Source organism: Bison bison, unplaced genomic scaffold (assembly GCF_000754665.1).
Source record: "Bison bison bison isolate TAMUID 2011002044 unplaced genomic scaffold, Bison_UMD1.0 scf7180017864317, whole genome shotgun sequence".
Taxonomy (NCBI): Eukaryota; Metazoa; Chordata; class Mammalia; order Artiodactyla; family Bovidae; genus Bison; species Bison bison.
In genome coordinates, this window is record NW_011494889.1 from 6,465,930 (window position 1) to 6,480,626 (window position 14,697).

Sequence of the window (14,697 nt, forward strand, 5' to 3'; positions counted from 1 at the left end):
TTTTTTTTGCATATGGATCGCCGGTTGTTCTGCAATCATTTCTTGAGGGGGGTAAAAAAGAATACTGTCTTTGCTCCATTGTATTGCCTTTGCTTTTTGGTCAAAGATCAATTGACTGTGTTTATGTGGGTCTTTCTGAGCTCTCTATTCTGTTCCATTGATCTGCTGGGTTGTCACAAAGTTCACTGACCAACGCAGTATTTTGTCTTTTCTTTCACAAATACAATACCACACTGTCTTGATTACTGTAGCTTTTACGGTAAGTCTTGAATTTGGGTAGTGTCAGTCCTCCAACTGTGTTCTGTTTCAGTATTGTGCTAGCTATTCTGAATCTTTTGCCTCTCCATGAAAACTTTAGAATGGGTTTGCTGACAGCCACAAAGTAAGTTGCTAGAATTTTGTTTGGGATTGCACTGAATCTATAGATCAAAATAGGAAGAACTGACATTTTGACAATACTGACTGTCCCTATCAGTGAACGTGGAATATCTTTCCACTTATTCTGATTTTGTTCATCAGAGTTTTCCAGTTTTTCTTGTATAGATCTTCTATATATTCTGTTATAGATTTATAGCTATTTCATTTGTGGGGTGCTAATGTCTCATTCTTTTTGTTAAAGTTCTGTTAAGTTGTAATCAATTCACTCACCATACAACCCATTTAAAGGTACAAGTCAGTGTTTTTTTTTTTTTAATTATGTTCAAAGATATGCCACCATCCCTACAGTCAATTCTAGAACATTTTCATCACCTCCAGAAGTTTACCTTTCACCTATCCATCTTGATTCTTGAGAAAGTTATTTTTGAAGATACAGAATACTGGTCTAGGAATCACTTTTCCTAGGCACATTGAAGGTATCATTCTACAGGCTTCCCCTGTCAGCCTTACTGCATCGCTTTTGAATGTAATCTGCCTCTCATGATTGGCAAAAGGGGAGGCTCCCCTATTAGACCCCTCCACACTGGGTAGACCCTGAGCTTGCTCTTCTGCCCCACAAGTTCCCAAAAGCAGATGAAGCCAGAGGTTCCAGCACACCAGTGGAGCAGTAGTCTCACCATTCTCCTTACTTCTCAAGGGTACCTCTTCATTTAGATTTTGGCCTGATGCTTCTTTACTATCTTGCCAGCACATTGTTACTTTTAAAAATATTTTACCTGCCACCTTACATTGTTTTCAGTGACATAATCAATATGGCTACTAAACTTGCCATATTACCAGTAAAACAGCATCAGAACAATTTTCATAAATCTGAACAGGTTCAAATAAAATCTAATTTATGAAAACAAGATTTCTACTCAAGAGCTTCTTCTTGGGAACTGATCTCAGAGTGATATGAGGTCTGTGTATTCAGATACTAAGGGGATTTAGAGTATACATCTAGAGCTTCAGTGGTGAGTTTTGTTGCCCATGTAAGTGAATAAATAGACCTTATATAGGACAAGTGGAACTTTTCTAGTGAAAATCTCATTGCCATTTTTTCCCAAGGACTTAATGACTAAATTGTAGTCACAGTAGAATTCGGTCGTGTTGGCTGGCCCACGGCAACTGCCCACTGTTAGCCATACTGCCAGTGGGCCGGGCAGCACAGAAGCAGGTCTGGCAAGGGGATGAGGAAATGTGTGCACAAGTCCAGGGTTAAATTAAACTAATTAAACACACCTAGTTGAAAGTTACAAGTACAGGCAATGTCTTCTCTGTACATTTTTTTCAAAAAGAAAGCTAAAACTCAAACTTTTAGGTTCAAAATTGGACATTTAACTCTATCTACATCATAAGCCTTTCCTTAAGGAGGCAGCTTCTGGCTACTCAACCAGGGTCTTCCCAACCTCTCCTGGCCCATCAGGCTTCTCTTTGCTACACATTCTTTTCTTTCTTTGGTTTTTTATCCCAATGTTAGGATCTTTTTTAACAACAACAAAAATGCATCATATTACAAGTAAAGCTACTCCACCACTATTCCTGGATTGTAGTCCTTTGAGGGGGGTGCTGGGTCACAAATGAAAGTCAAGGATGTTTATTAGTGCTCCTTCTCTCCTTTGCTGAGCCCTGAACTCCAAATTCTGTGTCTCCATACCTTTGAGACTGCCAAAACTTGTGCTCAGCTCTTTAGTCTAGCTGTCTCTCCTTTGAAATCAACAAAGGGAAAAATAGCAACAAAGGACCACCTACTTGAGATTCTATTCTTTCTGCCATTTGATTCATTCAGACTCCAGTCCCTCAGTCATTCTTTGACATCTTCAAACAGTTTTATAAATATTTTGTCTAACGTTTCTTGTTAGCATGGAGTTTGGTCTGAAAAAACCTCATCATTGCTGGAAGAAGAAATTATGCTGAAGAGATTTAAATCAAATCACAGTCATTACATCATTTCATCCATGCGTATTTCAGTTTGTATCTCTGAAAAATGTGGACATGTTCTTAGAATCCCATTTCATGTTCAAATTTCCTAGATTGACTCAGAAATGTCTTTTTATAGTTATTTTGAGTTAAAATGAAAAAGGTCTACAAATTACCTTTGACTGTTTTATCTCTTAAGTCTCTTTTAATCTAGTCTTCTCCTCCTCTGCAACCTTTTTCTCTTCATGCCATGGATCTGCTGAAGATCCTGGGTGATGACGGTTCTGTAAAACTTCCCATATTTTGAATTTAGCTGGTTGCTTTTATTTGTTCCTCTACCAATTGTTTTTCCTGTAAAATGGACTTTTATGGGCTTGATTAAATTTCTTTTTTTGTTGTTGTCAAGGATCCTTTATAGGTGGTACAAAATCTTACTGTGTCAGCTCAGACAGCAGGTAGTGTCTGGCTGTCCCATGTTAGTGATGCTAAGATTGATGACTGGGTTCAGATGGTAACAACCTTACACACTGTAAAAGTTTTCCATCATTCTTTGATCTACTGGTTTCATATAGTGATACATTTTCCATGGATTAGTTATTTCTTCAAGAGTTGCAAAATGCTGATTTTTCTAATTCAATTATTAGAATTAGATTTCACATTTATCAGCTAAAATTCATACTAATACATTATAGCTACTTGGTTACACTAAAATACAGTTTATATCCATTCTAAAAAAGAGTCCTAACGATAAGTGGTTTTTGCTGCCATACAAATGTTAGAACTGCTACCTGTAGTGAAGAAATGTGACCTGTAATTGCATCACGTGGGAAAACCTCAGCAAGACCAACAACATAGGTCCTGCCATCGGGTGTGTTTTTCTCTATCCCCTTTTAATTTGAGACATTCCAGTTCCCTGACCTGAAGCCTTCTGGGAGAATATAGCAGAAAGATCTTGGTGCTTATGGGTCTTAGTTAAATTAGCATGTGCTGCTGCTTTTCTCTTGCTTGTTTAAACACCTTCCTTCCTATACACTTCACCACGGAAACACCAAGGGAACTTTTTCCTTTCTGGGCCCAGCATCCTGGGCCACATGATTGCTAGCACTATACCCACGAAAAGAAAATTCATAACACCAAACAAGCAGAATGCCTGGGTGAATGAAAATTTTGTTATTATACAGTCTGCTTGTGTTTTTGTGGCAGCATTTTGATTTCTGAATCTTGGAGTCAACTCTGACTGCCAGACCTCAGTGGGTCTCCAGGCCCTATCCAATCAGCTGTAGAACATCTTTTACGTCAGATCCTTCTCTTCTGTTCTCATTACCACCATCCTGCCTCAGGTCTCTCTGCCTCTAGAGTCTCACCTTCCCACTCAAACTCCTGTTTTAGTCCTTGGGCATCCTTCATTCCTTCTCTGGTTCAGGCCCTCAGCCTGGCCTTGATTCTGTGATTGAAGACCTCTTGCAGGCCTCCTCCCTCCTCATCACTGTCACATGCGGAGAGCTGATGAAAGCTGTGCCTTGGGTAGAGAACTTCTCCCAGCAGGAGTGAGCTTCACCAGGTTTCCTTGGGGTGCTGTTCCGGCAAGTAATCATGATGCTTATTCCATATGTCAGCTGGGAGGCCTCCAGAAACAACCCAGGCACATGCACAGCACCCCTGCCAGAGCGGCAAGGCTGCTCCCTAAATATTTATGTGGAAGTCCCCCTCCCAGACACTTCCTTATCCTCTCCTGAGTAAACTCCACTTCGTTTTTTTAATATCTTTAAGCAACCAGAGCAGGTCCCTGTCATGGAGTAATTATATGCACCACTTTCTCTGCAACCATAGAACCCAAGATTTTCTTTGCTTCTGCTAACTGACATGACAGACATCCACTTAATAGAATGATGATTAGTATGAAATTACTTTTTGGCCTTTAAATTTAATTATGTCACATTCATAGCAATAAAATAAAGTTCCAAATCCAGGTGTGCTTTTCAAGGAACGTGTCCGAGGCAATTAAGTACAGGGAAATGGCGTCCTATACTTAAGCCTTTTGTCCGGGGATCTTAAAATCTTTCCCACACAAGTAGATAATGATGTTCGTTTTGTAAAGGGGAGAGGTGACGTGACTGATCTCTCGGCAGGCTCAGGAGATGCAGGAAAAGCCAGGACCCAGGTGTCACCTTTGTTTCCCTCCGTCCCCTCCCTTTTTAGTTCTTTAAAAGAAACATAGCCAACATTCTATTAATTTAAGTACCTCCCTCTCTTGGGTACTGCTTTCCATTTCTTTAAGAGCCTGAATGAACAAAGTTTCTATATCACATTTCATGTGGGCAAGAGCTGAGGTTCAGGGCTAGGGAATGGTGTGCAGATAGTATACTAATTGGAGAACATATGTGTCTCTTGATAAAGCCACCTCACAGTAGAGCCTAAATGTGGGTTCTATGACGTGTTCATAAATGAAAAGCAGAACCGTGCTTGGCACATGGCAAGCCCCACCTAAGTCATGACTTAGGCTTACCTTTTGGAGGCCTCCAGGCAAGTACCTGTGGTCTCTGGACAGGCAGCATCTGGAATGCACCTTCTCTCAAGCCGCTCAACAGCAAGGATGCATTTCCATCCCCCTCCCCACCGCCCGACCAAGACAAGCCTTCCCAGATCCCGGGGAGCCCCATTAAAGTCCTCCTGTTCCCCTCCTCCAGGAAACCTTCCCTGATCCCACCAATCATCATAACTCTCCTCTTCGTAACTCCTGTGTCACTTTCTCAGTTTATGCCACACACTTGAACTGACCATTGCTGTGTACGAAGTCATGCTCTATCCTGGGATATTTTTAAACTGTTGTATGAATGTCTGTCTTGTGTCTAATGGGATTATGAGCCTCGAGGGAAAAGATCACATATACAGTGTACTATCTCCTCCAGCCCTAGGATCGATCTTACTCATACAGCAGGAGCCCAGGAGACTCTCAGGATAAGACGATGTAGGAGGAGGAAGAGGCCGAACTGTTCACATTTTGTTGAATCTAATATAGTAAGTTCTTGTTGAGTCAAGGTGAGATAACACTGGGTCTGAAACATAGTCTGGGTTTTCATGCTTCAGTCCACTGCAACGCTCTGTTCTATTCCACTGTGTGTGGAAGAGGTCAAGTATGTGCGGAGTTCTTACATGCAGGACATGGTGGCCAACACAGAGCGGGTGGCTGAATCCAAAGCTCTGGAGTCCAGTGATGATAGAATGAATACATAGGGGCAGTAAGAAAGATGGACTGCGATGAATGATAAACTCTGCAGCTGAGACTCAGAGGACTTTGTGGTTAGAGGAGGCTGTGGGCATATCATTGATTTACTTAACAATTATATACTGAGAGGCCAGCTTCTGGTCCAAGGCTTCCTGGGTGCTGGAGCTTCTCTTGGCGTTCAGTAGAGAGGCATTCCAGTCCTGTCGCTTTCCCTGAATGCAGAAGGCATTCCAGGGAGCAGGAGACCAGCAGTGAGCTTCCTCCTTCAGCATCGTGTTCTCAAGGCTGCAAAGCTGATTCTGCTTAGTGGCTCGTTGACATCCACAGCCAGCGTTCGCTCCCACTTTTGTATTCTCCTGATGAAATGCTGACTGCATGGGTGAGAGCTACTCACACTGCTTGCCGTTTGTTTTCTTCCAGGATTTTTTACCCAGGAAACCATCCCGTCAGAGGTGTGCAGATAATGAAAGTTGGCAAACTGCAGTTACACCAAGGCATGTTTCCCCAAGCGATGAAGAATCTGAGGCTGGTGAGTGTGCCAAAATTGCATGCAGCTCTTTCTGTTTGTAGGCCTCTTCCTTGTGATTTCTATCAACTCTATACCAGTGTGCAGACACATGCATTAATACACACACATGGCCATAAGTGTTTAAAAAAAAAAATCATTGGCGTGTTTGCCAATTTCTATGGTATGAACATGCCCACCGTCACTGGTTTTAAACTACTAATGTCAAATCAACCAGTTCATAAAACTCAGAAAAAGTAACAATTAACTCTTATTAACTGGTGCGAACTGACCTCAGACACCCCTGTACCCATCTGTCTCCATGCCTCCCCACCCTCGGCCCACAGAACCGAGTCTAAATCTGCAGACCCTTGACCACCTGTCTGGGGACCACCTTCACAGCCTCCTCACCTCCAGCCTCCCTTCCCACCTCCACACATTACAGACAGTGTACATGGAGACACTCACCAGTGCCCAAGGCATGCTCACACTTAGGTCCTTTCAAAGCTGTTTCCTCAGGCTTGGTATAACTCTCCTGACCCTTTAAAGCCTGCTGGAATGCTGTCTGCTCCCTGACCTTCTGCAGCCTGCTCACTCTGTCAGCTGAGCCCTCACCACACAGCAGCACAAATACCTGAGGCCCCTCCCCTCAGGATACTGCAAGGTCTCTGCTTGATGCTGAGCTGGTTTCAAAATAGCCACAAAGAACCTGAGACTCAGGAAGTGTTCACTGTTGGAAGAAGAAGGGAGCGGTCAGTACAATCCTTGCAATAAGTGCAGAGACCAAGTGGGAGAACTGGGTTCATGTTGGGATGTGATGTAAAGGATGACACCTGTGCTCACCCTCTCAAGGCGCCTCTGCTGCCACCAAGGCCCAGGGCTCTATGCTGTCCTGACCGCTCCACTCTGGCAGAGCTTCCAAAAGGAGAGCTCATGTGCTCCTCTGGTCCAGGCACTGGACTGGTGGCTTGTACGGAGAACTGGTGTGTGGGGCTTCAGGGGCAGCACCTTCCCGAGGTCCTCTGGGCAATGATGCCCTTGTCTGCAGAAGAATGGAGAGACTCAGGCCCTGAAATGGGATCTCTCAGGGAGTGTCTAGGGGCTGATTATCCACATTTAGGCGAGAAAAATAACAAATGCCTAAGGAATACTTTCCATGTCATCATGTTATCCTGCCGCTGACCTTACAAATAGCTGAGAAAGACAAAGGAGAAAAGGAAAGATACCCAACTGAATGCAGAGTTCCAGAGAATAGCAAGAAGAAAGCCTTCAGACGTGAACAATCCAAAGAAATAGAGGGAAGACTGGAGATCTCATCAAGAAAATTAGAGACACCAAGGGAAGATTTCATGCAAAGATGGGCACAATAAAGCAAAGAAATGGCAAGGACCAAACAGAAAGAGACGAGATTAAGAAGAGGTGGCACGAGTACACAGAATTGTACAAAAAAGATCTTAATGACAGATAACCATGATGGTGTGATCACTCACCTAGAGCCAGGCATCCCGAAGTGTGAGGTCAAGCAGGCCTTAGGAAGCACTACTACAAACAAAGCTAGTGGAGATGATAGAATTCCAGCTGAGCTATTTCAAATCCTAAAAGATGACGCTGTTCACGTGCCTCACTCAATATGGCAGGAAATTTGGAAAACTCAGCAGTGGCCACAGGACTGGACAAGGTCAGTTTTCATTCCAGTCCCAAAGAAGGGCAATGCCAAAGAATGTTCAAACTACCACACAACTGTGCTAATTTCACACACTATCAAGGTAACACTCAAAATTCTCCAAGCCAGGCTTGGAGAAACAGTATGTGAACTGAGAACTTCCAGATGTTCAAGTTGGATTTAGAAAAGCCAGAGGAACCACAGAACAAATTGTCAACATCTGTTGGATGATAGAAAAATCAAGGAAATTCCCAAAAAACATCTACTTCTGCCTCACTGACTATACCAAAGCCTTTGACTGTGTGGATCACTACAAACTGTGGAAAACTCTTAAGAGAGATGGGAATACCAAACCACCTTACCTGCCTCCTAAGAAACCTGTATGCAGGACAAGAAGCGATAGTTAGAACTGGGCACGAAACAATGGACTGTTCCAAAATTGGGAAAGGAGTACGACAAGGCTGTATATTGTCACCCTGCTGGTTTAACTTCTGTTTAGAGTACATCATGTGAAATGGTGGGCTGGATAAATCACAAGCTGGAATTAAGATTGCCAGGAGAAATAGCAATAACCTCAGATATGCAGATAACACCACTCTAATGGCAGAAATCGAAGAGGAACTAAAGAGCTTCTTGATGAATGTGGAAGAGAAGAGTGAAAAAGCTGGTTTAAATCTCAACATTCAAAAAACAAAGATCATGGCATTCAGTCCCATCACTTCATGGCAAATTGATGGGGAAAAAATGGAAACAGTGACAGACTTTATTTTCTTGGGCTCCAAAATCACTACAGTTGGTAACTGCAGCCACGAAATTAAAAGACACTTGCTCTTTAGAAGAAAAGTTATGACAAACCTAGACAGCATATTAAAAAGCAGAGATATCACTTTGCTGCAAAAAGGTCAGTCCATATAGTCAAACTACGGTTTTTCCAGTAGTTATGTATGGATGTGAGAGTTAGACCATAAAGAAGGCTGAGTGGCTAAGAATTGATGCTTTCAAACTGTGATGCTGGAGAAGACTCTTGAGGGTCCCTTGGACAGCAAGGAGATCAAACCAGTCAATCCTAAAGGAAATCAGTCCTGAATATTCATTGGAAGGACTGATGCTGAAGCTGAAGCTCCAATCCTTTGGCTACCTGATGGGAAGAGCAGACTCACTGGAAAAGACCATGATGCTGGGAAAGATTGAGGGCAGGAGGAGAAGGGGACAACAGAGGATGAGATGGTTGGATGGCATCACTGACTCAGCGGACATAAGTTTGGGTAAACCCAAGAAAACAGCGAAGGACAGGGAAGCTGGTCATGCTGCAGTTCACTGCAGACACAACTTAGTGACTGAGCAAGAACAACAAAGGGATACTCAAAAGTGACATTCCCTTATGCTGGTGGTTGTTGAATACCAGCCCTGTTGTCTTTTCCCAATCTCTAAGTGACGTAAACAGGAAGAATCCTAGGATTCCTGAAGGCACTCATCACTTCCTATTTCGTTCACCTGGTCTGACATTTTTACCCAGACTGACAGAAGAACACTGGAAGGTTCCTGCAGTTTCAGAAGAACTTTTCTTTTCTGCTCTGGTGAATGGTGGTCAGTCAGTCAAATCAACTGGGCAGAAAACGCTTATTGAGGATCTACCATATGAATGTTCTCCCACAAAAACATTCTGGAGGAAATTTTCCAAGGGTCACCTCCAAGTAGGTAATCTACAGGTAATCAAATTAATCCTTTATGTTGTATGGGACTGCTGCTAAGTCACTTCAGTTGTGTCCGACTCTGTGTGACCCCACAGACGGCAGCCCACCAGGCTCCCCCGTCCCTGGGATTCTCCAGGCAAGAACACTGGAGTGGGTTGCCATTTCCTTCCCCAATGCATGAAAGTGAAAAGTGAAAGTGAAGTCACTCAGTCGTGTCTGACTCTTCGCAACCCCACGGATTGCAGCCCACCAGTCTCCTCCGCCCATGGGATTTTCCAGGCAAGAGTACTGGAGTGGGGTGCCATTGCCTTCTCCTGTATGGAACTAGAAAGTATTAATACTGCTCATGTGTACATGAATGCTCATGACGGCCATCTGAGGCCAGTGGGCTGGGCATTTTCATGGCCATTTGAAAACCAAAGGAGCTAAGGCTTAGAGTCCCACTGAGGCACAGCCAGGTCTAGTTTGTCCAATTTAATCTAACACATTAGATTAGACCTGTGCTGGCCATTTACTAGCAGAGTAAGATTCTGTTCACCCAATTCCAGCATGCAGTAGGGGTTGTCCCCCATCAACAAACATCTCTCAGACACCAGCTGGGTGTCCTACAAGTCAACTCAACTCTGACACTATCTACCTGGAGGTGGCATCAGATTCCACAGCCCACAAGATCCTCTTCCACTTCAGATGCCACTCACAAGCCCAGACTGTCACATAGGCTTCAGACTGACTGGCTACAGCTTGAGGGTTCCCAGGATCCCACCATGGCCTTGATTAGTTTGCCAGAGCAGCTCATAGGACTCCAAGAAACATTTTACTTACTAGATCACCTATTTATTATAAAAGGCTATACATCAGGAGCAGCCAGGCGGAAAGGATGCATACAGGGCAGGGCACTGGGAGACGGCATGGAGGTGCCAGGCCCGTTCCGAATATACCACTTTCCTCAATTCTCCATGTGTTCACCAACCCGGAAGCTTTCAAATTCTATCCTTTAGAGTTTTTATGAAGACTTCATTACAGACTCATGATTGATTAAATCATTGGTCACTAGTGACTGATTCAACCTCCAGCTCCTCTTCCCTCAGAGATCAGGGGTTGGACTGAAAGTTCCAACCTTTTAATCACATAGTTATCCTAGCAACCAGCCCCCACATTTAGGTGCTTCTAAAAGTCATCTTATTAAAATAACAAGAGACACCCTGATCATTCTCATCACTTAGGAACTTCCAAGGGTTTTAGGAGCTCAGTACCAGAAACAGGGATGAAGACCAAGTGTATATTTATTATCTATCACAGTGTCACACAGAGGGATGGCCCACACACATCCATCTTTTTGCAAGTTCACAGGACCTGAGTCTAGAAGCAGGTCAGTTTCATTCAGCAGAAAGACTCTCCTCCTGAGGTTTCTCAGGGTTCAGGTGACCCAGAGAAAGGAAAAGAAAGATATATACTTGCCTTTTAAAATTTATGTTCTTGGACTTCCCTGGTGGCAAAGAATCTGCCTGCCAACACAGGGGACATGGGTTTGATCCCTGATCTGGGAAGATCTTGCATACTATAGAGCAACAAAGCCCATGCGCCACAACTTCTGAGCCTATGCTCTAGGGCCCATAAGCCACAGTTACTTAACCTGTGAGGTGGAACTATTGAAGGCTGTGAGCCTAGAGACTGCTCCCAAACAGGAGAGGCCACTGTAATGGTAAGCCTGAGCACTGCAACGAAGAGTAGTCCCCACTCTCTGCAACTAGAGAAAGCCCGTGCACAGCAATGAAGACCTAGTGAAACCAAAATAAATAAATATTTTTTTAAAAATAAAAATAAACTGATGTTCTTTTTAGACTGGCACCCCTAGATATTCTTTCTTAGAAACTCTGGAAATAATAGGATGGAAGAAAGAGTTTGAATAACGGTTCCAAAGGCTGAGTTTGGAACAAAAATGAGAAAAGCTTCAGAAACAAAAATGCGTTACAGATTCAATTAGGCCCAGCCTCCTCCAGGAAAGGAATCCATTTAGCCCAGCTCTGATTTGGTTTAGGCCCCCATCTCCACTGGGCTCAGCTGAAATTCTTGTGATTGCTGCCATAGGACAGCCCTGGGGTCCCTTCACAGTACCTCCCTCCTGCTTTGTCCTGTCTCTAATCTATTTTCATTTCTTTCCATTTATTTCTAAGAAGAATTTTGTTAGTCACTAATTTGACTTCTTAGACCTTAAGGGCAACCGTCCTCATCTGGGCTGTCTTATCAGGGAGCCTGCTTCTTTCCTGTGAGCTCTGCACACTGCCAACTCCCTCACCCTGGCTTTGTTAGCAGTGCCTTGTTAACTGAAGTCAGAAAGAAAAAGTCAGACTTCATCCCCCTTAATAGCCAGTTTTATTGAGATGTAAATTACACTGTAATGCTTTTTCTCTTCTCATTTCGTATGTTAAAGCATTTTGAGGATCCTTTAAGCTTTTCCTGGACCTGAATAGGGAGCCCAGGCTCAGTCCCACACAGAGCTCCTCTCACACCCACACAGTTATGCGCTATTTCAGCACATTCAAGGAAAGTGCCAAGCACAAGCTGGTGTGTGTCTACTCCAGCCTGCACCCTGATTTCAAGTCCTCCTCCTTAAATGGATGATTTAGAGCCTGCACATCTATTGTTCCCATTTCTTAATCTGCTACAATGATTCTTAACCCCTCTGGTCATGTTCTTACTTATGAATTGTGTGAGAACCACTGACTCACCAGAGAAAATGTACACACATAAAACATTTTATATATAGAGAGAGAGTGGGGAAAGGGGATATAGGGACCACCTGAAGACTCCATGGACTTTCTCTAGGCTAGCAGTCTCTAGGTTAAAAAATCTCTTCTAAGTGTGTATCATCACACATGTAGACAGATGGAAGGGAGACGGGAAGGAAAAGAAGGTGTGCAGAGGTGTGCCATAATCATTACTGATGCCTTCAAAGAGGAGTTTGACAGTCTCTGCCTCTGGTACTTATGACAGGCCCCTACTAATCTGAAATAGGGAACAACAGTTTCAAGAGTATGTTTCTGAACCAAGAAAGGAGAAGATAAGAGAATGATCCTAAAATGAGAGCATAGTGATTAAGTTACATTAAAGGAAACAAATAGAAATTTACCTATCAGAAAGTGTAATCCCAGCAGTGACAAGGAGCCAAGCGAGGAACCTGGACTTGTACCTCTACCAGGCAGTAACAAGGTATCATCCACCATACTCCTGTTGGAGCAATGGTGGAGAAAGCCAGCTAAAACAGAAAGTTGACATAAAATTCAGAATCTCCATGTCATACCCAAAATGTCCAGGTTTCAGTTGAAAATCACTCACCATAGGAAAGACGAAGATTTTAATCTTGATGAAAAAAAAAGACAATCAATAGATGCCAACTCAGAGATAATAGATTTTAGACTGATAAAGATTTTAAAGCCCATGATAAATATGCTTAAATAGTAATCACAAAAATCCTTAAAACAAATGAAAAAATAGAATACTACTGCAAAGAAATTAACACAGAAGAAGCAAACAGAAATTTAAAAGCTGATAAATACACTGCCAAAATAAACAGACTGGAGCTTAACAACAGAACGGAAAGAAGAATGAGTTAATGAACTTGAAGACAGAGCAATATAAGCTGTCCAATTGAAAAAAACAGAGATAAAACGACTAAGAAATTCAGCAAAGCGGGAGGATATAAATTAACATACAAAAGTCAGCAGTGTTTAATAACACTGAGAGGGAACAATGCCAAAAGAAAATTAAGAAAACAGTTCTACTTGTAATTGCATCTAACCACTTCAGCATTCTTGCCTTGAGAACCACATGAACAGTATGAAAGGCAAAAAGATATGACACTGAAAGATGAACCGCCCCCCAGCCCCGCCCCGGTTAATAGGTGTTCCACATGCAGCTGGAGAAGAGCAGAGAAATAGCTCCAGAAGGAATGAAGAGGCTGAGCAAAAGCAGGAATGACGCCCAGTTGTGGATGTGTCTGGTGGTGAAAGTAAACTCAGATGCTGTAAAGAACAATATTGCATACAAATCTGGAATGTTAGGTCCATGAATCAAGGTAAATTGAAAGTGGTCAAACAGAAGATGGGAAAGGTGAACATGGACATTTCAGGAATCAGTGAACTAAAATGGATGGGAACGGGTGAATTTAATTCAGGTGACCATTATTACTACTACTGTGGGCAAGAATACCTTAGAAGAAATGGAGTGGCCCTCACAATCAACAAGAGAGTCCAAAATGCAGTACTTGGGTGCAATCTCAAAAACATCAGAATGATCTCGGTTCATTTCCAAGGCAGACCATTCAACATCAAGGTAATCCAAGTCTATGCTCCAACCAGTAATGCTGAAGAAGCTGAAGTTGAACAGTTCTATGAAGACTTACCAGACCTTCCAGAACACCAAAAAAGATGTCCTTTTCATCATAGGGGACTGGAATGCAAAAGTAGGAAAGCGAGAGATAACTAGAGTAACAGGCAAGTTTGGCCTTGGAGTACAAAATGAAGCAGGGCAAAGGCTAACAGAGTTTTGCCAAGAGAAGGCACTGGTCATAGCAAACAACTTTTTCCAACGACAAAAGAGACGACTCTACACATGGACATCACCAGATGGTCAATGCCAAAATCAGACTGATTATATACTTTGCAGCTGAAGATGGAAAAGCTCTATACAGTCAGCAAAAACAATACCGGGAGCTGACTGTGGCTCAGATCATGAACTCCTTATTTCAAAATTCAGACTTAAATTGAAGGAAGTAGGGAAAACCACTAGGCCATTCAGGTATGACCTAAATCAAATCCCTTATGATTATACAGTGGAAGTGACAAATAGATTCAAGGAACTAGATCTGATAGAGTGCCTGAAGAACTATGTTTGGAGGTTTCTAACACTGTACAGGAGGTGGTGATCAAAACCATTGCCAAGAAAAAGAAATGCAAGAAGGCAAAATGGTTGTCTGAGGAGGCTTTACAAATAGCTGAGAAAAGGAGAAAAAGGAAAGGTGCACCCATCTGAATGCAGAGTTCCAAAGAATAGCAAGGAGAGATAAGAAAACCTTCTTAAGTGAACAATGCAAAGAAATAGAGGAAAGCAATAGAATGGGAAAGACTAGAGATCTCTTCAAGAAAATTAGACATACCAAGGGAACATTTCATACAAAGATGGGCACAATAAAAGGACATGAAAGGTATTAGCCTAATAGAAGCAGAAGATATTAAGAAGAGGTGGCAAGAATACACAGAACTATACAAAAAAA

At 42.7% G+C, this 14,697-nt stretch overlaps 1 protein-coding gene across 3 annotated transcripts in view; it reads left to right on the forward strand.

The window, feature by feature from the left end:
• The window catches only part of SMYD3 (SET and MYND domain containing 3), a 748,778-nt gene that overhangs the window by 720,256 nt on the left and 13,825 nt on the right, over positions 1 to 14,697 (forward strand). For all 3 annotated transcript variants that reach the window (XM_010852898.1, XM_010852900.1, XM_010852901.1), the window contains one exon: positions 5,984 to 6,092. In XM_010852898.1, coding sequence (XP_010851200.1) covers positions 5,984 to 6,092 — 109 coding nt within the window. The remainder of the gene's footprint in view (positions 1 to 5,983; positions 6,093 to 14,697) is intronic.